The sequence below is a fragment of the Chamaea fasciata genome, unplaced genomic scaffold, assembly GCF_029207755.1.
Source record: "Chamaea fasciata isolate MVZ Bird 193981 ecotype frontalis unplaced genomic scaffold, bChaFas1.0.hap1 SCAF_5, whole genome shotgun sequence".
Taxonomy (NCBI): Eukaryota; Metazoa; Chordata; class Aves; order Passeriformes; family Sylviidae; genus Chamaea; species Chamaea fasciata.
Window position 1 is genome coordinate 49,169,225 of NW_027094090.1, and position 25,574 is coordinate 49,194,798.

General features: G+C 47.8%; 1 protein-coding gene across 3 annotated transcripts; it reads right to left on the reverse strand.

The window, feature by feature from the left end:
* Positions 1 to 588: 588 nt before the first annotated feature.
* Positions 589 to 25,424, reverse strand: SREBF2 (sterol regulatory element binding transcription factor 2). 3 transcript variants are annotated; one of them, XM_066183594.1, is made up of 19 exons: positions 25,255 to 25,424; positions 20,592 to 20,978; positions 19,533 to 19,714; positions 18,259 to 18,399; positions 16,241 to 16,462; positions 15,027 to 15,141; positions 14,651 to 14,832; positions 13,676 to 13,868; positions 12,591 to 12,772; positions 11,657 to 11,930; positions 11,149 to 11,318; positions 10,766 to 10,934; positions 10,079 to 10,199; positions 8,514 to 8,623; positions 7,111 to 7,237; positions 6,427 to 6,595; positions 5,062 to 5,247; positions 4,064 to 4,175; positions 589 to 3,426 (listed from the first exon to the last, which is right to left on the reverse strand). In XM_066183594.1, the coding sequence occupies exons 1-19, from the start codon at positions 25,334 to 25,336 to the stop codon at positions 3,206 to 3,208; spliced, it is 3,345 nt and encodes a 1,114-aa protein (XP_066039691.1). In that variant the 5' UTR covers positions 25,337 to 25,424; the 3' UTR covers positions 589 to 3,205. The 3 variants fall into 3 exon arrangements, with proteins under 3 accessions (XP_066039691.1, XP_066039690.1, XP_066039692.1); XM_066183593.1 differs by having other exon boundaries at positions 7,105 to 7,237; XM_066183595.1 differs by lacking the exon at positions 25,255 to 25,424 and adding an exon at positions 23,407 to 23,426 and having other exon boundaries at positions 7,105 to 7,237.
* Between the last annotated feature and the right edge of the window lie 150 nt (positions 25,425 to 25,574).

Consider the following 25,574-nt stretch of genomic DNA (forward strand, 5'->3'; position numbering starts at 1 on the left):
GCTGGGGAATTTCGCACTGCTCACAAAACCTTCCCCTGGGGCAGCAGGGCACAAAGCCCACACGCCCACCGGGCCTGGAGAATCGCCCGCGATAGGGGATATGGTGGGAACACAGCTTCCAGGGCCAACTGCAAAACCCTTCAAGCAGCTGCACAAAAACCCGGTCTCCTCTGTCTGAAGTTTAATGGTTCTGACAGAGTTTTACCAGGGGGAGCAGAGAAACAAAGAGATGGAGCGAAAGGACATTGTTCTAAAGCAAGGTCAGGTAACAGCCTTCCTCCCACAGAGAAGGTCCTAAAATTGCAGGCTTCTGGCCCAGCTCCACCTTGCTTGGCTCTGCTTTAAGCCATCATCCTCTTGAGTTGCTTCCAGAGGAGCATGGAGACAGCACACTAGCTACACCAAGGGACCTTCATTGCAAGCCACACAGTTCCGTTCTCTAGGTTATCTGGACAACGGGCTGACAGCTTCCCAAGGCGCCTGTGAGGTTTTATGTCTCTAAAGGGCTTTTCAAGCTCACCTCTGCTTAAGAGCAGCTTGCTGGATGCAATGAATAGAGCTAAGAGAAAGAGGGCAGGTGGGAGGTGGTGGTGGTAACATTCATCTTTATTAGGTAACAGATGTTCAGAAGCCCTGGAACAGGGCTTTCAAACAGCAGATATGTTCCCTGGGGAACTTCCCCACCACCAGTTGCATCTCATACCACAAAGCATCCCTACTCTGAACTCCATGTGGATAAACAACTTTCTTCACATAATCCGTAAAACATTTTCCTCCCACCCACAAACCAAAAAGTTACAGTATATACACACACACATATAAAAAAAGTTGTAGGGACAGATAGACAGCAAATTTTTAACAGTGTAGAAAAAAACTGCAAAGATCTCTCACTCTGGAGGGGGCAGAGATATATCATATCAGCCATGCTAGGACCCTCGGTGCTTCACGCTATTCACTACCTGGGTTTCAGCCCAACAGCTTCTCCCAGCTCCTGGCCCAGCCAGTACTCCCCGCGGCCCAGCCCCCAGGGTTCAGACTACCATTAGTGACAAAGTGAAACCTCAGCATCACTGCTTTCCCAAAGCCTTACCTCCCATTTTACTAAAGCACAGAACTGTCCACGTGCTACATGCAGACCTGGAGAAATGCAAGGTAACTCAGAGGTTGCCACAGGCAAGGCGTTTCTGAATTTTAGGAAAAAAAAACTCCATGACGAGGAAGACAGCATGAGAACCATGGAAGAGGAAAAAAATCAGGAAGAGGCAACCTACCCCCCGAAACAGGATCACCGATAAGCTAGGGAACTTGGGAATGGCCAATTAAAATGTGTACAAACTCAAGAGCTGTTCTGCACACTTAGGGTACCTGCTCAAAGCCAAAGTTGCTGCCACCAGAGCATCCCCTACACTGATCAGACACTCTTGAGAGCAACCTCTTCCCCTCAAACAGTGAGCTCCCCCTCCAACCACCATCTCCAGGAAGCAAGGGACACCCCAGGCAGTAGGAGTGTACCAGCCATTGCAGCTGGTCCACCAGCTATTCCCCAAATAAAGTCGGGGAGGGAGGTAAACACCTTCTGGTCCCCACGCTTTTGTCTACAGCTACAGACCACAATCACTGGGAACAGGCTTTGCTGGGAGATGAGTTCCTCCTGGCCCCAGTTTCTATCTTCTTGAAGCTGGGCAACTCCAGGACTAGCATTCCCCGTGTTCAGTTACTGTAGCACATGAAATAGCCTTCCCAGATGCTAAAAGACCCTGTGCAAAGGGAAACCACAAGCCTCTTTTTCCTCTCATTTTGAAGGAGCTCATGCCTCTCTGCAAGAGCTGGACCCATGTAAAAGCTTCTTGCAAAACAGTCCAAGTTTGCAGGAGCTGGGCAGTACAGGCTTGATTGGGACAGGATGGGTTTGGATGGCTGCCTGTATCTAAATGCTTCGAGCTGCCAACATGAACATGTTGGCTGTACACATGGAGAAACAGCAATGCTCACTTGCCAAAGGCTGGTTTCCACATATGCACGTGAGAGGGCAACCACTCCGCACTTCTTTGGAGAGATGCAACAGGAAAGGCAGAGAGAAAGAGGGCAAACCGTTCTCTCACTGTCCCAAATCTGCCTCCTTCTCCCAAAAAGTCACAGGCAATTCAACACCTGCAAGTCAAACTGCTCAGAATAGCAATGGTAACAAAGCTGGGAGACTTGCACCCTTGAACAAGTGCCTCCCAAATCCTGCAGGAGGTGTGGAGCAGTTGGAAAAGGTAAGGAGAAATACCTGAAGACAAGTTCTGGGACTGGGAGTTGAGTAAAATAAAAAAACTGTTTCTAAAAATTGTTTCTGCATCAACAAAAAGGCACCAGAGAAGCATTCACCCTTCATGCCAAGTGCAGGGCACAGCATGCCCACCTCTGCTGCCACCTAACACCAGATGACCAGGGATGGCAAGGTCTTTTATCAGGCTCTGCTTGTTGCAGGCTGCTACAAACCCACCCCCTGCTGAAAACCGGAGGCAGCTATCACAGGAAAAAGACGCATGAAGCAGAAGGGAAGGAAAATCGGCTGCATTGTTCCCCATGTTTTTGTAAAGCCACAAACATTCCTATAAAAAAACCTGTATAAAAACTGTAGAGAAATTTTGCAGGCAGTACTGGCCCCAAGCGATACTCCCAGAGCACCTCTAGGTAAGTTGAGTCTAGGGGGCTGCAGTTTCCTGACATACTACTCAAAGAAAGGTGGTGCCTTCCCCTCTCTTTTGGGAACAGCCTTAGGCCCCAGCAGCCCCATGGGACAAGGCTTGAACAGACCCTCTGCCCTCCCCAGAGATTTCCTTTCTGCAGAGGTGTTTGGAAAGGGAACAAAATACCCCTGAGGACAGACACGGGATGTGCCACTTCTCTATGCCATGGGCTTGTGGGGTTCTTTCCCAAGCAGGGACGGGTGATTTGTGTCGGGGCAGCACTTCTCAACAGCCCCAGGCATAGTGACAAAAACCACAACTAGACAGATTCCTGCTGCAGTGCCTGAGAACAAGCAAGGAGGCTAGTAAAGCTAAACCTGGGGCAAGTTTAGAAAAAAATCAAACCCAAAACCCTCCCTCCCTCCCCCACCAGCACAGCCCTAACCTAGCACTTTTTCTAAGCTCCAGAAGGGGAGTCCAGGCTGATGCTCAAGCAGGCTGTCTTTGCACAAAGGGAACCCATGCCGGTGTTAGGAGGCAGCAATGGCTGTGCCCCCACTGAGCTTGATGATCATCTGCTGGCAGTCGTTGCAGGAGCGCTTGTCCCCCACTTTCTCCAGGGTGCGGGCAGCCTCAGCCAGCAGCACTGCTCGCTGGCCTGGTGAGGACAGGAAGGAGAGGGGGAGATGGCGACAGGCCAACAGGATGGCCGTGGCTCGCTCCCTTTGGCCTGGCAACGTGTCCAGTTCACCTATGGGCAAACAGTAAAGAGAGAAAACTTGTAACAGAGTTACCATTTGCATGAGAAAATCCCACCACACAGGTCCTCCACTGCCACCACCAAGCACAGGCTTCTCTGGCTGGCATTCCCTGGCTGAGCCAAGAGCAGGGGGCATCCTGAGGGCCTTTAGGCTAGGAGCGGAGAAAACACTGAGCTAGAGTCAGGTAGGAACTGTCACTCCTATCTTCTACAGAGACAGTTCCTTTCAGTTCACTTCCTAGGGCTTGTCCCAACATCGGTATGCATATTTGCCCATTCCCTTACATCCCTCATCTTTTGGCTCTTCCCTTTAGAATTCCCAGCTTCTGCCTTTGCACTGACTGCTCCAAACCCCAGACTGCCAAGTTTCGTGCACGTGTAGCTTCATGAAGGCAAATGTTTCCCAGTCTGTTCATCGGCACCTCCAGCCCAGGGCTGGCAGCTCGCATTTGCTGGCTTGTAGAGAACATGGCAGAAGCATTGCCTTGAGCCACAGGCTGATGGGAGCTCATTATCCTGACACAGCAGAAGACACTGCAGGTTGTATCTATGCCCCCACACTCTGCCCAAGCGCTGCCCCCTCCCAGCCCCACAGGCAGTGGGCCGCTGCGTGAGCCCTGGGGCTGACCTTGTTTGCTGCTCTGGGGCGTGCGCCGCCTCAAGCTGTGCTCCAGCAGCTGGTGGGTGCGGGTAGGGCTGGCACCTGCCATCAGGCGCACAGTGGCCTCGTGGAGGAAGACCTGGAAGGGAAGGAAGGACAGAAGATGAGAGGTGGGCTGGCACAGGGACGATGCTGTGGCTGCACTGTCATCCCTCACCCACCACATTTCAAGAGCAGAGCACTGACACCTTGACAAAAACAGAGACCCATTTCCACGCTCCTCGCTCATCTTTCCACCTGTCTCAGGGAAATCTGCAGGTCAGGACAACGATGAAGGGGAAAAAATTGACACCTAACTGTGAGTGCCCTGGAAAGGGGGAGAATTAAGAGCAGGGAACAGGGTAGAAAAATCTGAGAGCAAACTTTGGCACTGTGGTCCAGGCAGGATTCTCAATCTATGCTGCTAGACAAGTGCTTTGGTAACAGCTTCAAATTTTGAAATCCAGAGATTGGACAATACCACGATAACTCTCGCGTCCAAGTATTAGACTACTTCCTCTACAGAGGCTTTAAAACTAGATGAACTGAACAGAAGTGGGGAAATGCCCAGAAAAGCACCTAGGGCTCTACAGATGCAGAAGGCATCTGATCTTCCAGCTACTCAGCAGAGCCAACACAGCTGGGGAAGCTTCCTTCCACACTCCCCAGAGGAACAGACCCAGCCTGAAGCCACCTCAGTAGACTGGATGCCATGGTATTTGGCAATACACATGTACTAGATGGTGTTCTATGCAGAAACTAAAGTGGATACTTCTCCACATGCACTGAACTCCCACAGGAGCTTCCCTCATCACCCACCAACAGAAAGCATGGAGGCTGGTAGCGGAAGAGCATCCCACCCCAAGTATCCAAACCACGCAAGTTTACATACACCCTATGTTTCCAAGGGCGCCAGCTTCCCATCACCCCCAGGAAGGGCGATAGGTAAGCTGGAGGTGGAGCAGGCAGAAGAGGGAAGCCATCACCTTGCGGTAGGCGGGTCTGAAGCTGTGGGCCAGCTTGCGCAGGCTGCCAAGGTCGCGCTGGAAGCCCGTCAGCTCGGGGGCTGAGGCGTGGTAGGTCTCACCCAGCGCCTGGATGGCGTTCGCCTGCTTCTGCCACAGGCTTGTGCGGAGGGAGAGCAGCAAGTCACAGGCCAGCAGCTGCATCATCTGCAAGAGCCAAGATGCCCAGGCACACACCTTTAGTAACACACAGCATTGGGTGAGTAACAAGCTACATGGCTGCTGGCACGGCCCATGGGAAGGCAGACACAGCACCTCCTGCCCACCTGGGGGGCTCCCCTCCCCTCCCCGCTGTGTTGCCCTACCACAATGCACCAAAGGGAGCAGGTGTTTGCATTTTGCCCGAGTGGCATCTCTTGACCAAGACCTCCAGGAAACATGTACCAAGGGCACATTGCATCAATGTTACATGCCCTTGCCTGCGCCTTTCACTGGGATCAATGCTAACAAATACAAACTGATCCCACGTAAATACAGCCTCCTGCAAAGGCCTTCCTGACCAAACAGTGACGCTAACTAGTGGGAAACAGCGAAGACGGCCATGCTGCCTGCAGAGAAAAAAGAGGCAGTCTCGGTACAGCCGACAGCGACAGCGGGCTGCCAAACCCCTTTTCCCCATCTGCTGCTGCCCCCTAGCACCGCTCCCGGCTCTGGGAGGGCTCTCAGCCTCTGCTGCTGAACGGAGAGTGCCTCTGTACTGCACTGCAGAAACATTGCACAGTCACTGGCACAACATGCAATGCAACTACAATGCACTACAGCTGCCACCCAGCAACGACGAAAGAGACCAGAAACACGTCCCATATGCCATGGAGGGAAGCTCCAGTTTTATGCAATCCTGGAAAGAAGAGAAACAAGCCCCACACAAACTCAGGAGTAGCACAGCATAGTCACACTTCCATGTCAGATGATTCAAACATTCATGAGTGTGGCCTGAAACAGAGCAGACTCGACTTAGTGATGTCCTGTTTTACAGGTATCACCAACTTGACATGGAGGAGAGAGATGGATACTTTCCATCTATGCAGGGCCAAATTCAAACTGGTCAAAGTACCAGAAAGGGCTGACAGCTACTGGCACAAGAGGAGTGAGAGCTGACACCGTGCCCAGGGAGATGACACTGTGCTTGCAACTGCTCCCACACTCAGCAGAAACAGAATAATGGCAATGCCCTTTTCAAGGATAGGGAAGAAGTCTCCCTTCTAATCCCATGATACACAGAGTGAATGGAGAATACAGCTACAATAGGGAAGTGACACAACTGCAGCAAGACCAACTTTACAACCAAGACAGACCATGTGTTATCCCAGGGCTTATAATGCTTACATTGTTGAGGACAGTGCTGGACATGCCACTGCCCATGTTGAGACTGTTCCACAAGTGACTGCTGGCTCTCTCACAGTGACCCAGGGAGCTCTGCTGTCCATCTGCCTTCCCAGACAGAGAGGCCTGCATGGCTTTACACATGTAAAAGGTAGCTTTCACCAGGGCATTCCTGAAAGAGAAAGCAGGTTGCTTTCAAGCAATACCATGTCATGCTGCCACAGCATCAGCTTTCACTCTCCCACCCTCAAGAGGTATCATCACTCCTTAGACAGAAAAAAAGATGGCAATTGTTCCTCACCTACACAGACCGCACAGAGAAATGAAAGAAAGCTGGCAAAGATTCTTTAGTGCAAAAGAAGAGAGATGGTGACACCATCCTTTCCATCATCATGTGAGTTGTGTTTGATTTTGGAAGGTGGGAGACCATACAATTAGAACAAAGCCAAAAGACATTCCTAAAGAAGCAACTATGACTGTGACTTCCAGTCCACAGCTTTACTGTCAGTCTGCAAGCCTTGACCTACACATGAACCGCTGAGCACACTGGCACTTGCAGAGCACAAGAGGCATGCAGATCCAGAGCACAGGTAGATGTGACCCTACAGGACAGCATTAGGGGAAGCAGTCACTCCTGTTTAGAAGGAGCAGCAATTTGAAAAGTGTACAAGGCCTACGGACTCTGACATCTCCAGGGACTTTGGCATGCGCTCCACTTCTGCAAAATGTGACCTCACAGCTGCATCATCCCCTCTGAGCCAAGCGACTGCCATAGCCACGGCTGCTGACCACCATCGGCACACCACATCGGGACCTGCAAAACAGAACCAGCAGCTGCAGCCCAGGAGAGCACACCTGGCTCCCTCACACTTGGAGAAGTGGACAGGTGTCACAGGCCCTTGCCAGTGCCTGCTGCTGGGATTGATACTAATGAGCCCAAAGCCGTCATGTTCAGCTGTCCATGTGAACACTGAAATGTGCTGCAAGAACACAAAGGAACTTGGCAGCATGCAAACACCCTACATCTGACTGCAGGCAGAGTTTTGGATGGCATGTTTGTATCTTGTCAAGAATGTATCCCACCAACTTGTCTCGAAATCTGCTGACTTCCTTCCTGACAATGATCTCCACTCACCACCCCAAAATAACAACTCCACTCATACATACACTCATGATTGGCACTAATCGCCATCAAGACAGTACATCAGATTTCCTATGTAATTTCCTTCATTATTTAACTTCCCCTCAAAAACTTCCCAAAGCCTACTTAGGGCCAAAGCCTGTATGTTCTGCTACTCTAACCTGCATTTTAGTTCTACGGCAATACTGACCCAAGCACAGACTTCCCTTTAAAAAAAATAATTATTTTGATTTCCTACTATGTTTGCCGTATACGTTTTAGGTACAGCAGTTAGTCTATGTCTAAAGCTGCACCAGCATCTCACTGAGTTGCCAGGTGCTGTCTGTACCAACACCAAGCAAAGCAAACACTCCAGCAGCCTGTTACCAACCCAGCCCTGATGAGCGCATGGCTCAGAGAGATTCTGCAGCCCTTGCTGTCCCACTAAATATACACCAAGGGACCAAAACAAGCACCTCCCAATATATAGCCAGAGCTTGCCTACAGCAGCGGCTGCAGGTTTCTGGAGATTGAGGAATACATCTGACAGCCACTGTGAAAGCAGGGAAAACCCAGTTCAATAGGTAATTAAGTGGAAAAAAAACCCCTTCCCTATACTTCAACTGGAATGCTGCTATGCTTGTTTATATGTTCCACCTTCCTCTCACTTTGCATTGCTAGGAGCAAGCTCTCAGGTGAGGGCACAGGGTTCAGACTGGAAATAAAATATTGTGCAACAATACAAATAGCAGCAGTCCCTGGTTGGGCACTCAGCATTAGAACACAAAGCCAAATTTATGAGCCTTCCTAATCACTTTCTTCCAGTTAGAGCTGTGGTACCACACTGGCATGCAATCAGGCCTCACTCCGAGGACTGCATTTCTCTTTGACTAGAGTTTGAGAGGTGGCAGGGAGAGGGAATTTGTATTTTATCCTGCATCTGAAAGAGCTTCAGTGCTGCCAGACTTACCCAGGGCAGACTTGAGTACAGAATTGCTGGCAAAGGGTGGGGCTCCACTTCCCATTGAGTCCAAGAAGGAATTGAGCAATTTCAGGTACTCCATGGCACCTGAGAATTCACTGAAACAAGGAACAAGGCAGATCTTTGCTATGCTGTCAAACAAGATACCAAGGCACTTCTCGTTCACAAGTCATGTTTAAACAGTGCTGACCCATTAAGCCCACAGAAAGTTCAAGCCCTACAAGTAACACAACCCTGCTGGACTGAAGAGACCACCCCGTGAATAGAAACACAGAGCGATGCTCCAAGAGGAACAGCTTCACATTTCCCCTTTCATGACCAACAGCAGATAACTACATTTAACCTCAAGTCTCACCTGACACATAGACATATGTTACAAGCTGACTACAAGCTCCTTTTCAATTATTGCCTCCAAAAGAGGCTGAACTACATTTCTCTGATTATTGGCATATATGCAAATACATATGAATGGAAGTGACAGCATGTTCTCAGCACCGGTCAGAGAAAATAGCATAGGCAGCAATGACCTAACTTACTGAGACATGCTACAGATGAAGGTCTTGAGCTCCCACCCCAAGAGTGGGACAAAAAAGCCTGCTATTTTACTATATCTAGTCCTTCCCATGAGGAGACAGGCCTCCCACAAGTATAGTGACAATCCATCTCCCTTATACAAATCCTGCTACCTTCCCTCAACAGCAGCATCTGATCACAAGCAATTAAACCAAACTGTTGCTCCTTCTCAGCTAGGAAACAGACGAGATTGGGAAAAAACCCAAAGCTAAAGGTACAGTATTTTTCCTACACAGGTAGGGAAACTGGGTTATCTTCCCATCTGAGGCTTTTACCCACACTTTATGGGGACAGGATCCTTACAGAGCTTCCCATATATGTATGTAACATTTGCCTGGCACCAGCATATCTGGAGATCAGCTAGAAACAGTGCTGAATTACTAGCAAAGGCTGGGGTCCTGCTTCCACAGTAAGCAGGTTCAATACAAAAAGCTGCTGTTTCTGACCTATTTTCGCCTTTTATTTGGTCAGAGCTTAGAGACAATGACAATTATGTTCAATGTCATCTTTCCTCCTCTTGCAACACGTTTGTTTGATTCTTTACTGCAGGTAAATATCAGTCAGAAGAACATTCATGCACAAAGTAGCAAGCCAGTGGGTTCACTCTCTGACATGCCAGACCTTTACGCTCTAAAAGCCCTGGACATATGTCCTGGTCTATAGAAGAGGTAGGTGCATGCTAATTTTAGTCCTCCTGAACATTAAACTTGGTCTCAGCAGAGAAAGTGCCATCCATGTGGTTAAGCAATCAACCAGTATTACCCCAGCTAACACCAGAAATCCCCACCACACCCAGGTTCACCTTTGACTTGAGAGGTTTCAATACAAAGAGGCACAGCTTGCTCTGCCAATAAACCGTGGAGGTCAGACTAGTGTCATTCCAAGCCTTTAACAAGGACTAACCACCCAGTTTGCCCCACAGCACTCAGTCAGTGGTTACGAGCTCTGCCAGCAGTGCCCAGTGGGCCTCATATACTCACCATGACTCCTCCTCCTCTTGTCCCACTACCTCTTCCCTAGTCTGAGGCTTCACAAGTGAATCCACTGCTCGCTCTAGCAGATTCTCACAGAATGCCTGATGGACTTGTGCAATGGGATCCGCTAAAGAAGGATAAACCAAACCATTTAACTTGCATATCACCATAGACACCTCCCAAGACATTCAGAAAGAAGAATCAAAAGGTAGGAAAGAGCATGAGGAAGAATAGCAGAGGGAAATTCTCAAGAAACTAATGGAATGATTTAGGGACTAAGTCTTTAGGGCTTTTTTATCCTTTCAATCCACTTGCAAAGCTGCAGCCTTTAGCCAAAGATCCCTCTGCAACTCAGCCTCTCAACAAAACAGTGAGGACACCACTCTGCAGAGGATAAACCTCGGTTGCCCCAAAGCCACTCCCCAGACACTCAGGGGCACCTTTGGGATGTGTTCCAGCAGATAAAGAGACAAGCAGTAAGACACAGTGCAGGATACAAAGGGAGGCAAGCCAGACCATGCAGGCTGAGGAGACGCCTCAGCTCCTCACACCCATCAGAACCACAAGCAGGGTGGGGATAAAAGAACATACTCTCAAACATGACACCCGCTTTTGTCCCAGACAAGAGTGCAGAGAGACTGCCAGGCTCAAAGTGCTGGGATGCCGCACACTTGGGAAATGAGCGTCTCTCACCGGGATTCCTTTGTGTGCAGTACAGGCTCTCCTTCGCAGCAGACTTCACCGTCCAGCTCCGCTCCACAAAAAACTTCTGTCCCAGGGGGTGGCAGAGCCAACGCAATGAGTCAGGGATGGCGCTCCGCTCTGAGCTGCACAGGCTTTGAGCCTGGCTTAGGAAGTAGCTCTGGTGAAAGGAAAGGACAAGGTTGAGAAGAGTACCTAGGGAAAGAGCAGCACCACCAAGGACAAATATCATATCATAATTACAGCTCATATCATAATTGCAGGTCATATTATAATTGAAGTGCTAGCAGATGCCCTCTCCAAGATACAGCAATGCCAGCTTCCAGGCTTTTCTAGATCTCTGCTTGAGGGTGTGATCGGGGAAGATAACTCACCGCTAGGAAACCAAGCTTGCCTCCACAGCGGGTTTTCAAGCCAACTGCAGCCGTCAGGTGGATTTCTGCCATTGTGCTGGGTGGGATTTTTTCCTCTGCACACTCTGCCAGATTCACAGCACACAATGCCATGTGCAAGCCCGAGTAAGCTGAGCTGGAGGGAAGTTTACCTGTACCAGCAGGAGCAGGAAAATGTTAATTTTTAATCAGTAGTACCAGCTACTATATACTACCGTAATTTGCAGGGCTACTACCCTAAAGAAACAACAAGAACCTGTTGACATGAGAAGCTTACATTGCTGTTGCTTCAGCTGTTCTTACAGAGTTCTTTCATTGAATGAACCTGTTGTGCTTTAGTAAGTGGCTCCCAAAATTTGTCAGGCTAGTTTCTAACAGCAGCCCTCCCAGAGGAGAGAGGCTGTAGTGCTCTCCCTGTATGCTCCAGGATCAGCTCTGAGTCTACTCATTCAGGAAAACCAGACAGCGGATCTGCCACCTTTGCTCCCACCTGTTATGTGGAGCTGATGGAGCTTGTGATACGCTAGGGCTGCATCCCGAGCGCTGGTCTTGGCCTCATCCTCGAATCCTGCAGTGGCCTCCCTTGCCCGCCACTGATGAGAAGTCCTCTTCAGCAACCACCGCACCAGTGCCAGCTTCTGCAGGCTATAGCGGATCACATTCCAGGACAGGCTGCAGACCAAGTCCAGGCGGGAAGCTGGCAGTGCTCGTCCGAGTACAGACAGGCAAGTCTGCAGGTTTGATGCAGCTGCAGCAAAATCACCCTGCAAATAACACAGTGAGAGGCTCAGCAACAAAAATCACTATCAGGGACACTTTGGGACCTCTTTGGAACTGGAGCAAGACAAACTGACATGCAAGTCAGGACAAGATCTTTAGCAGAGGGACATAGAAACTGAAAACATAACACTTTACACTAGCTTGAAATCTGGCCCTAAACATACTTTCTACACGTGGTTCTGATCCTGCACTGCCTGTGAGACACATCAGCACTAGATGAAAAGAGCTCCCTGCTTTGTCAAACACCGTGGAAATTTCAGGGTCCCTGTATCAAAACCCAAATGTTTCCTCAACAATAAAGAGGACTTCCAAGAGGCTGGAGGACAGCAGACAGACAGACACAGCAGAGACCAGATTCTGGACAAAACCCAAGATGTTGCTGCCAAAAATTGATACAACATGATGTAGCCAGCAACAAGGACAGAAGGTAGGAGCCTCTTCCAGTGCTCCTCACTAACTTAGGCTGAGTAGCAGAGTAATCTGCTCAGAACAACCTGGCAACAGCTTCTCTGAAATCACACAGGACGATCCACTCAAGGAATACCAAGCCCTTGCAAGTGCCAAGCCACTGCCTCATTGGGAAACATTTACCCACAACCCCATCTAAAAGATGCACTTGTTGCAAAATGATCAATCAACTTTACCCGTGCCAAATCCAGGTCCGCTTGCTTGCGGTGCCTCCAGAAGGTGACCGAGGACCTTGAGTGGAGCCGGGTCACCGGCTCTCCATGCACAAGGAGCTTTACGAACACGCTCAGTACAATCACTCCATTCACAAGCCACAGGATTAGGGTGGGCATCATCCAACCAAACCAACCAGCTGCATCTACAGTGGATATCCCAAAACGGAAAATTAAAATCTAACCTGGATACTGAAAGCCTGGCAACATGACAAGCATGGACCACGAAAGATGTCCTGCTATGCTTGCCACATGTTAAATCAGCTTTTGCAAAGATTGCAGTTCAATCAGGAAACACCTACACCAACACCTCTTCATCCAAACTCCAACCCTCAACATTCCCAAATAAATCATTATTTTTACAAGACAGATGTATTAAAAAAAAAAAAAATGAATCAGCACTTAGTTTTCCAAGAGCTGTCTTCTGATTTTTCTGTAAGACACACCCACAGGTACTCAATACTCCAGTATAATTTTCCAATAATTTTCTGCAATTTTAGTTAAATCTACAAAGTGACACCAAGGAACCATATTTACCAGCCAGGAAAACAACTGCATGCCTACAGCATCCCCCACCCTCTCCTAAGCTGTACTTTTAACTACGAATTTTCTAAGCTGTACTTTTAATTATGAATTTTACGGAAGGAGTGTATCAACAAGCCAACTGCAAGACTCCAGAGCAACAGTGTAGCGATACTTTATGATTAAGTGACAAAAATCAGTCAGTTACCTTAAAAACAAAGTGAACATGCCTCAAAGACTGGTGAAGACAGCAACCTCACCACACTGAGCCATGGCTGGTTTTATGCAAGAACACTGGATGTGAACTGGAGCCATATCCAAGCTGGCTCTCCTTCCATGCCCTGCCCTGTGGTTACTGCCCCTCCCCACCCATCAAACAAAGGTCGTACAACTCCCTGAACACACAAACTCATCCTGCTGAACCACAGTGCCTGTCCACCTCGTGACCTTTGCAGCTGCAGGTGGGTTTTAGGGAGATCGTGTAAGGCTGGACATCCTCTGTGGCCCAAACCATCCCAGTTTTTTACCTGATTCAATCGTCAGCACATTCCTGCCAGAGCCATGGCGCACCAGGCTGTCGGACTCGGGGGTTCTGCGGGCATCCAGGAGGGATGTCAGTGGATTGAAGGAAAGGCAAAGGAATGTGAGAGCACAAAGGAGTATTCGAGAGCGATCCACCATACCAAGTGCCACAGGAGGAGAGTCAGGCTCATCTTTAACCTTCAAGGGAACAGGAATGGAGAGAAAAAGGAGAAAAAACCCAAAGCTTACCATTATGGAGCACAAAAAATGTTTATGCCAAGGAAAGGGCTAGGGAAGGAGAAACAGAACATGTATAAATTTGCTTTTGAGCTCCAGATGAGCAAGAACTCCAGTAAAGCTTCTCTTAGCTTAGTAAGATATGGCTGAAATATTTGTCTGCTTTCAACTTCCGTGTCCTGTCATTTCAGGTATTAACTGTAACTGTATCCCTGGGTTAGGCCAGGATTAACCTCTGCTGCCCTTACTCTTTGGAGGATCTCCCAGAAAACCGACTTATGTGATATCCAAAAACAAACTCGTAAGTCAAAAACAGCTAACACTGTTCTGTTATTCTGATTGCTTATGGTCTCATTAACCACAACTGATGTCATCATCCATTTCCAAGTCCTCCTGCTTTACTCACTGGACATACATATCTTGGAAAGCCATGGGCTCCTTGGGTAATAAACAAGCACTGTAAGTCCACAGAGACTGTACAGGGACTGAACAATAAGCACAGTTCTTCCAGCAGCTAAGGTACAGCTCAGATAATACAGCTCAGGAAATAGTCTCAATAATTTTAAGAAAGATAAAACACGCACATGCATCTTCCTCATCCTTACAAAGGATCTCTAAGCCCTACAAATCTGCTTGCCAGATGTCTGCTGGTTCCACTCTTGAGAATAAGAAGAATTTAAATTCTGGCCTCTTTCATATCCTGAAGTAGATACTTTGAATTTGACAATTAAAGCCACAAATACCTTTGCATCATCAAGGAGTGGGCTTCCTGGCTCTGAATCAATGGAATAGGGAGAGAAGTCAGCCTGGGATCCTGAATCAGAGGCTGGAGGAGACATCAGCAGCACGTTCTGGTTGAAGTCATCTATCTTCAGATCTACATCGTTATCAACCAGACTGCTCAGGTCAATGCCCTTCAACAGCTCTGAAAAAATCGGAGAGCATTATGTACATGTTTCTCCATCCTGAACTCCTGTCAGTAGCTCTTGGATTGGCTCTATCATCTGGAGTAACACTGGCCACTATCAATATGACCTCTGTCAAGGATAAGAAACTGCAAGATACATCCTACATCCATGCTGACTGCCTCCCCTCTGCTACAGAGCCTCCACAACTTACTGTTTTTTTGGTTAGCCAGCTTCAGAACCATGTTCTCCTGCCTCAGCTTATGGTTAGCCTGCTGCAGGTATTTAATGTAGTCAATGGCTTTTCTCAAAACTCCAGACTTGTGCATCTGTAAGGAATTAAATGTACAAAAAGCAGTTTATATTAAGAGCATCAAAGGATCACTCCTACCTGTAAGAATACCACAACCCTTTGTATCATGTGGTGAAAGAAAAGTGTATAAAGGACCTCTCAGCAGCTGCAAAGAAACCATCAGCAGAGCATGCTTTGTGGGCAAGGTATCAAAGATACACAAGGATGAGGTCTCTCAAAGATCTTGTAAAAACAGTACAATGGAAACAGATTAACCTCCAAATTACAATGGAGTTCACACCTAGGTTTCAGCCAGAAATAGTCCTTTGAAAGTACCACAGTTTGTAAATGAAGTGGAACAGTTCTGGGATAGAACAAGCTGCTGCCTGATCACCGATAAATTCTGAGATAAGTAGTTCCCTCCTTGCCTTACTTGCTAGGCCGTCTCCATGCAAATCCTTGCTTCCAGCAGCAGTGGGCAAGTTTATCTTCTAAACACAAGCCTAAAGTACTATGAAGCCACTGCACACTACCCATGCTTTTAAAAGCTTCCACTTCCAGCAACAGGAGGTGACTCCACTAGTGCAATTATTTGTGCAGTAGTCACAGAAGGTATCAAGAATACTGCTGCCTGCCTCACCAGCATGAGATAAAGCAAGTAGGAACAAACCCTGAATATGTGGTGGGAGAAAGCTTCTAATATTTGAGCAAGCAGGAGTTTTTACAGCTCAGTGTGAAAAGGAAATGAATTGGAAAGCTCTGTGAACCCTTATCCTTACCGCAGTCACATGGAAAAGGAAACTTAATTGAAGCAAGATCTGGCTTGGCAGAGTTATCAAAACATCTACTTGGATATTCTACTTAGAGGGCCTATTTTAAGCTAGACTTAATACAAGAAGAAATGCATAAGGTGTAGCTTATTTTCAAGAAACAGTACCACTAGCATAGTAAATTTAATATTTTTACAGATGACCCTTCCTGAATACAATTATCGAACACAAGTGAATCTCACCCCAATACATGTGTGTATGCTACTAAAAATTACATGTACCCAAATGCTTCATTTGGTAAAGCAAATGAGCACCTGAAGACAAAGTATTCATGACACCACACTGGCACTTATTCCCCATCTTTACCTTGGCATCCGTCCCCATGACAAGGTCCTTCAGCTCTATGATTTTGTCATTTATGGATGACCGGTAGCGCTTTTCAATGATATTGTGAGTTGTTCTCCTCTCTCCTTCTTTAGGTGGTTCAGGCTGCTTGACACCCCCAGGAACTTGTTTGATAGGCACCTTTTCTTGTCCCACCATCACCGGCATAGTGGTCAAAATGGTCCCGTTGCTCCCAACGAGGGTCTACAAAGACCATGCATAACAAGTGTCAAGAACAATCAGCCAATTTAGATAAGGTTTATGATGGCCAAAGAAGAAGGAGCAAACAAAGAAGAATCAGGAAAAGCTGGTACAGCACCGAAAACGTGTGAGATGCCAAATTCCTTCCATCTTTCTTAGCTGGCACAAGCATTGGCACAGCAACACAGGAAAAATCTGTCACTCTGGCTCCCACACTGGTCACTGTGGAATAAGAACATCTCTTGTTCTCCAAGTGCACCAACACTTCTCCCAATACTATGCTCTGCTCATCCACTTAAATAGAGAAAGGGACTAAAGCTCCTCCTTGTTCCTGCAATCTTTACACTCCAAGTGTCCAAATTCACCTTTTCTTTGGACAAATAGTCATGAAAACAGCAACAGCCTACACTACTTCCAATGACACTAGTAATGACAATGCTAGAAAGGATCCAGCTATAGAAAAACAAACTTTGGCTTGATGAACGCAGTTCAAATTGATTTGAATTTGATTACATGAAGAAAAAAAAAACCCCATGAGCTACAAAAATGCCTTAATATGAGGAACTAAGACTAATGAGTGATATATAGCAGAATAAAAAGCTTAAACTTGTGCATCTAGATGTAGGACAGACCATCTACAGCAAACTAAAGCAGTATGTACTCAGAGATAGAATATGATGAATCCCACCAGAACAGTTGCACAGAGGGGCTCCTAGGACAGCTGTAATGAAAGAAAGTTTAGACTGCTCAATCCAGCAAAGCAAGAATTAGAAAGGCACATGTGTTCTCTGAAGTACACCAAGGATCAGGGAAGCAAGTAGCTATGCAGAGTAAGAGTTATTGCTGTCAAAAGACAAACATAATAATAACTAGCCTAGAGCAGCTAGCCACAAGAAGAAACTAGTCATAAGCAATTTCAGAAACAATTTCAACTCTGAAATAGTCTTCTAATTGGGATACCAGAAATTTAGTTTCACTTCAAGCTGGAACTTGACAAATATGTGAATTTAAGTCCTATACCTTTCCTTGTCTAATATCCACCTAATTTCAATGTGTTCAAACATGCCTCAGATAGACACAACCTCGTAAGCCTCAAGTTGTGTGAAAACATCATCTAAAAGCAAGCAGATTAATTGAAGATTTTAGCCTGGCTACTAATAAGTATCTAAGAAGCATACCACGCTACTGCAAAATAAGCCAAAATTTAGATCCACACTGACAAGTTTATCTCCCCCAGTAAATATTTATACAAAGATATCTGTTCAGAACATACAAGACCATAATAAATGCTTCTTTGGGAGCATAAATTTCTAAGACTTGATTAGAAGTGGAGGCCATGAAGCACAATTGCCATTTCCAATGACTGTAACAAATCCTCCCTGCAAATGCCCTCTGAAAAGAAGTTTAATTAGCTGTCACATTTAATATACTACTATTAGACACTGCTGAGGGGCAAAAGGAAGTTCCACAGGTACTCTGAACAAGTTAGTTTTTGGCTTCAAGTTAAAAACTAGACTGAGTTTTTAGGTCACACTCTTCGCCTTATAGTATCAGACAAAGTTAAACAGAAGTGTGCCCTTGGCCTTTGCTCACTGGCCATGGGAAGGCTGCCAAACAGTACAATCTGTGTGTTTAGCCTTGACAGAAACAGGTATTACTCGCCCTGGACGTGTATACAACAGCCCTCAAAACCCCTTCTTGTCTGTGCCACTGCAGAACACTAAAGCACAAATCTCTTCCTTGTATTAATAGGAAAGAACATCAGTGAGGAGAGGGATGGAAGGACATCCATAGGGTACCTGCAGAGCTGTGGTCTGAATGGGAGCAGTCAGTGCTGTCAGTGCTGGGTTCTGTACTGCAGCCATAACAGGACTGCCATCTGTTTTCAGGGTTGTCAAGACCAGGGAATCCGTTTTTATGATCTGAGGTTGGACGAGAACCTAGGTTGAAAAGAATTACAGGTGAAGAGTAGAGCAGGCACATATTTCCCTGCTGATCTCAGTAGCCAGAGGTGAGCACTGACAAAGTTGTAAGAGCTTTACAACTCAGTGGTTGGCAAAAGAGCAGGGTGAGTATTTCCTTGACTTGCACCCTGCATCACCTGGATGCTTTCCATCAGCCCCTATGCAAACTCTGAGCAGGAGACAGTCTGAGCAGCACTGGATAGAATGGGGCAGAGGAACCACCAGGACAGTGGTTTTCAAATCAGTCACCAGAAGTAAACAAGTACGTAAAAACACAAAAGAGCTGATGGAAAAGCTGTTTTCCCCTCTCCAGTTACACCTATAATTAGCTCTCTACATTAACAGTCTGAGTATTCAGGCTAATACAGCTAGGACAGTCTGCTTTGGCAAACACCCACAGTAGCATCTCCCTGAAATTATACTGAAAAGATCTGTACCTTTAACATCAAGAAGATCAAAATCCACTCTAAGTTACTTTGCTCTTATTTCTTTCAAATACCTCGTTGACTCACTGAGAACACCAGAGGTGGCACAGTACAACTGAACCATAGCAACTTTGTCATACTGAGTCTCATAGACAAAGATTTTTCTTTAATAACAAGGATGCACAAGAATGAAAAAGAAATTGCATGGCACTTTAACAGTAAAACTATTAAAAAAACATGACAGAAGAATTAGAAGAACACATTCCGGTATCAACCAGTCCTTATAAGATGTGGTAGAAGTGATGGACATGCAAACAAGTAGGCAAAAGTCAAAGGAAGCCTGTTCGAGTAAAGTTTCCAACTGGGTTTGGCAGTACCAAGTTAAAAAAGTTATTTTAGACTGCATTTAGATACTGTTTCACTGAAAACAGTTGGCAAGCATTGCCCAGAAGTCACATCACATCTCACAACAGGCACTCTCACACATGACCTGCATGAAGTAAAATGCTTCTGGGACACAGGCTGGCTAGAAATACCTCTCAGGTTTAAAAACATTTGTGCAGAAGCAATCCTAGCCAGGATCACCAGCCCTACAGTATCACCACTTCTCCCCAGACAAGCCAGGGAACCAGATCCACAAAAGCATTTTCTTGTTCTGCTGCATCATTCCACACTTTTACTTACGGGAACTTGCTGGACCTGTGGTGCAGCAACTGTCTGGACGGTGGCTGGCGTCAGGGTCTGGATGGTGCCGTTGGCAGCCTGTGTCAGCACTCGCTGGGCCTGCACTGTCTGCACCTGCTGCTGGATCGTAACTGGCTGAACCTGGGAGGACGTCACCAGGCTCTGGACTTGGGGCTGGAGAACTGAAAAGCAGAAGAGATGCCAGAAATGGTCAAGAGACACACACACGTCTCCCTCCTGGAACCTGGAAATGCTCCTAGCATCACTACTCTTCCTCCCAGAGCTTCTTAGTAGGCAGCATTCATCTAACACATCCCACATGTTGGAAAGCTTCCAGCTGCTTTGGTGCCTTTTGCAAGAGGACACTGCACCTAAAATAGCAGCTTTCCAGAAGGCACAGAGGATCAGCTAAGAGAAAATAGAGCCAGAACCCTTTAGTCTGAAAGCACAGGACTCCGCTTCACTGGCATTATACAGGACATTCAACCTGTACTTTCCCACTCCCCCTGGTCTTGGTGGACTGTAGGATCTTATCTATCATGTAAAGAATCAAGACTTACTGAAGAGGATCAAGTCACCCAGCATTCACAAAGGAAGATCACTAAATATTCCTACAGGTGTCTCTGCTCAGTGCAAGTACTGAGCTCCAGAGTGTGGTAGATAAAATGTGCCTCCATTCCAGACTGCTGTGTGGGACAGACTGGATCTACCCAGTGCACCCATCAGTGGGAGAACAGGGTTGCCAACAACAAGGTTTTAACACATCTTTTCTCAAACCTCCCAAGGTTTGCATAGGGAAGAAGGCCAGGCCAGAGGAGAAGAGCAAGACAACAATTACAGTAAGAGGTCACACAAAAACACTTAAGATCTCATTCCTGACAATTTCTCATGCTCCCCAACTCCAAAGCCATGCAGGTAGGAGAAGGGACACCCCACAGGCAGTATCACAAAAAAAGAATCATCAGACTTGTCATGGCTGAAGATGCACTTGGAGTTTGAACACTGATGCCATTTACTGTGCACCAGGCACACCTGTAGCCTGAGCACCACAAGCAGTACCTTGGAAGCTTGTGGCTGCATTCTGGTAGATGACTGGCTGCTGGATAATCCTGGTCTGCGGAGCAGAGCTGAACGTTGGTGTGATCATGACAGCCTGCTGCTGGAGCTGAGGCTGCACTGAGGGCCGCGGTTGCAGGACAGGGGCTGAGCGTGGAGGGGCTGGAGGTGTCGTCTGCGCTGCTTTCACTGGCAGGCTCTGGAGCTGGGGGGATGCAGGGGGTGGCGGGAAGGTTTGGAGCTGCACCTGGCTGTAGGGCCGCTGCAACTGCGGCTCCAGGGTCCCACTGCTGCTGCCACTGCTGCTGCTGCCCTGGAAGGTGCTGCACAAGGGATCCGAAAACAGGTCTGGGAAGTCTCCTGCCTGGTTACTGACAAACTGCAGCATCTCTGTAAAATAGAAGAAAATTCGTTCAACACTATTTCATTGCCTGCGTTCTTTGTCACCTGCCATTTACATCATGGAATTATGGTGTGTGTGCACAGAAGGGAGCTCCGGGTCCTTCAAAACCTTCAGAGAACACATCACACCAATGCCACGCCTCCAGAGAGACCAGGACGTGGCCAGCAGCACAGCACTGCTGCTGCTGGTCAGGGTGAAAAGTAAGACCCCCCCCACAACACTTTTCCAGACAACAAGATCCAAGCACAGACTACAACTTAAAGCCATCTCCAATACATTATCTAAAATATTAGAGTCTTGTTCCATCACTCCTTCAGTCTAACCCTGGCAGAAAGAAGAAACCAAGCACCTCCACAATTCCAGCACTAACCATTCTCTCACCCAACTTCTGGGAGCTTTTAAGTCCCCTACCTGTATTGCCACACTGAGTATCTGAAGAGACAGGATAAGAATTCATCTGATCTTTCTTTTACTTACAAGCATAAGAAAAATTGGGGAAAAACCCTGAAAGGAAACACCACTTTATAAAACTGTAGCAGGACAAATTCATGCATGTGTTTAAAACATCAGAATAACTTTTTCTGTTGGTATTCTGCCTATAATCACTGCATGAGAGGTTCTCTCCATCCCATCGCCTCCAGGATTTTATGAACCCACAAGAGGCTCCTACTGCAACACTACAGGCCTTCCCCCCAGTGGTGAACATTTCACAACCAAGAAATAATTGTTCATAAGCAAAGCTTCCTCTTCCTTCCATCTAATCCAATTTAATCCAGTTAGGCACCTTAAGACATATGAATGCTTTCCCTGATCTGTTTGCAGGCAGTGGTGTGAGGAATCAGACATTCTTCCCCAGCCCAGGACCTGCCCATGCTGCACTGGCTCTTTCATGGTTTTCTGAAAGTCCTATTTTTTTTTTTCTGGAAACAGGAAAAGAGGGGACCCACAAACCTAAGCGAGATTATAACAAAATAATAAATATGGGTATAGGAAGCAAAAAATAGATTTCTGATTTATAGGAAAAAATACAGCAAAGGGCTCCTTACACCAGGACCTTTCTCATTCACAAGCCTCAAAGGATGTCGCTGCTGTGATTTATGCAGTAGGTTTGAAGCAGTAAACTTTTGACAAGAAGTTTCCATGGATGATGTCGCAGCAATGAGGGCTATTAATTTGCTCAGCTCTCTGAAATGCCACCTACACATTTTCCAATTAATTTGTCTGACACTCCTTTGTCTGAAACAGAGCAAAGGGATGAATCCTCCTCCAAGCCTCTTGCTCCCTCAACACACATTTCAACATATTTCTATGATACTGCTACTCTTCCCTTTTGATAGCAATCCCTCCACACCCCAACACACATCTAAGCATTGGCCGTGACCACTGCTCTCAAGAACTAGAGTCTGTTGGAGGGAGGAGCCTTGGAGACGTGTCCCCCTGACCTGTTCATAACCTGACACTAATTGGGGATGCACAGTTCCCCCAATATGAGGCAGCAGCCACCCTCGGGGACCAGCTGGACCAGACCCTTATCTCTACTCTTCACTAGAGGAATAAAAGACTTACTTTTTTTAATGTGTTGCCTTAACTGGCTTTCACAAAACACCAGAAGAGCATGGCGGGCTGTTTAAAGATTAACATCTAGATGGATATTAAAACAGCTCTTCACATTCCAACTGACTTCAGCTAAGATCATCCCAAATAACCCTCATCATGCTAAAACTGATAACCCGAACTACTTCCCAACTCTGCATTTGATGGTATTGCTATTTCACTATCAGACAGCACAACTGCAAGTAGGGAAGAACCATAAATCAGATGAGATTTGCTCTGGAAAAGTAAATTGCAGCATAAGAACAAAATTTCAAGCACAACATTAATAAACGTTGTGTTCAATGCAGGAGATTTAATAAATTATTTACAAAACTAGTCCTGCTCTCACAAGTTAAATCACATCTTTATGACATCTTAACTTTCACTAAATGCAGAAAGTCTAAAGCTTAATTTTTAAGAATTAAGACTGCCAGGTGATCAAACCCACCTCTTCTAAAGGGCTCAAGAGCTTTCCTAGTAACAACGTACAAAAAATTAAAAGCAAGAGAAACAGCCAAACATCCAAAATTTAAGTTTCTGTTTTTTAGAACACCTTCACCTATCCAGAAATCAGAATATCTACACTGACTGTGAGAAACCTCAGGTGCTTCTGGAGCCATTGGTGATAAACCCAGTCACCAGAGCACCTGCACCCGCTGTGCCAGACAGGTCTCAGGCCCTAAAGCAGAATGAGTGAACATACTGCAGAAAAAAAAAATCCCAGCCCAATCCAAGGCTAAAAAATGTCAACAAGATATTACAAAACCAAAACTGAGCCCACCAAGGGTTTCTGCTGCTTTCATCAACCCAGGGCCTGAATACCTGGCACAAGGCATGGGCTGGGCTTCAGCTGCCTCTCCTAGGTGGTGGCTCAGCTCTCCAGCACAGAGGCTGCTCTTCCTCATGCTCCTGGAGATGCTGTACTCTGAGAAACAGAAAGCAGCAGAGATCCCAACCTCAACAGAAACAACCTATCTGTCCTGAACCCTGATGTGCTTTGACCTCCAACCGACTCAAACCTCACGCTCCGATGTTACCCAGCAGTGCCCTGCCAGCAGGAAGACGCCCATGGCTGGTGGAGGAGCTTGTGCTGGGGGAAGAGGCAGAGCCTTTGGGCTCAGCACTGGGGCCCCCTGGCCACCATTGTGCCCTGTCTTGAAGTATGAACCCAGTGAGCAACTGGCATCCCAGAGCACATCCACCACAAAAAAATCCAAATCCACACAACAGGCAGTGAGGAGCCCCTCAGTATGAATGGGAGAGGAACACTCACAAGAGGACTTTAAAGTCAAATGAAAATCCTTGCAAAATTTTAAATCCTGAGACAAATCCATGCCGGAGCACAATAAAAGCAAGATTGTCATGTATCTTCCCCCTGCCTTCCCCAGGAAAATCCACCCCTGGAGGTGGGGAGGAAAGTGAAGCTGGTTTTCCTGAGTTACTCATCACTCTGAATCACACCTCACAAGGCACACCTCAGTTCAGAGCCATTGCTAGGTTAATCAATTTGTCTCAGTTTCCATATGGAACCTGAGAACTCATTATGTAGTGCTTAGACAACAGCAAACACCACCTTCAGTGTGCACTATCAAACTTTACAAGCAATAACTAAGCCCATTGCACTCTCACAAGGTACATTATTCTTTTATGATGAAAGGAAAAAAGGAGTATAATTTTTGCCCCAAGCTATGTGGCAAATCAGTGTCAATTAGAAATCTAAAAGTACAGCCAAAATATAATCTCCCAGCTGCTAAACAAGGATATTTTGGACACCCCCAAAACTGAGGTCTGTTTGGGATTACAGCAGAGCAGTGAGCTAAGGCAGAAGCTCATCTCCACCAGCCTACAGCACAGACCACACCAAGAAATGTCATTTTAAATGGGGTTTTCAGGAGCTGCTTGGTGTCGCCAAAAATATACTGAAAGCAGGCGTCACACGAAGGCGCTTCATTTTGATGCACTTCGGCGGAAAACGGGTTTTCTCACAGGTCTATGCTGTGCCAGCGATGCAGTAAAGTTTTAGGGTGACAGGGAAAATGGGAAATTTAAGCAGTTACAGCTGTATCGATGCAGGAGGGCTTGAAGGCTCGGCCTCCCACGGGCACTAGTGGAGGCACAGCTTCAGCCGTCGTTTAGCACCTACTTTAAGAGAGCCACGAGGAAACACGAGGGGAGCGTGGGCAGCGGCGCTTGCCCCGCGGGTGTGCGGCAGGAACAGGGGGTCACGGCCAGGACTTCCCCTGACCCTTTTCCGCGCCGGCCACCGGGCTCGGACCCCCACATCCCCACCGGCCTCCTGCGGCTACGGCCTCGACCCAAGGCGTGTGGCAGCCCCACGAACGTCGCTCAGAAGCGCTCCCCTGGCAGGGGAGACACGCACGGCCGCCCGCCAAGCGGGCGCTGCCCTGCGGGACACGCTCCGCACCCCCGCCTGCACCCAGCCGGGACAGAGGATCCCCGCTCCCCCCAGCACGCGTGGCGGCCCCTACCGCGTGGGAAGCGCACCCACCCAGCCCACTCCAGAAGCACAATCCAGGGACCACCCACCCACGCCTCCTACCCCAGCAACCGCGGGCCCGCGCAGGGAGACCCGAGCGCTCCCCTCAACAGCGTGAGGAGCCCACGCGCGCCGTCTCCACCCCACCCCCCGCTCCTTCTCGCGGCGCCTACCGTCGATGTCGCCCAGGGTGAGCTCGTCGCCCAGCTCAGTCAGGGTGTCCATGCCCTCGGCGGCCAGCTCGTCGCCCTCCATCGCGCAGGGCTCGCCACCGCCCCGGGCGCTCAAGCGGAGGTTGCTGCCGCCGCCGGCGGGCGCCGCTGACCCCGCGCCATCTTGGGCCGGCCTCCGCCCCCGCCCCCGCGGCGCGCGCGCCCCCCGCGGTTTGTTGTCAATGAGACCAGGTCGCCCCCGGCCAATCGGCGGCCGCGGCGGCGCGTGGTGTGATGGCGCGTCAGCGATCAGCAGCTGCGATTAGCATAGCCCGCCCCGC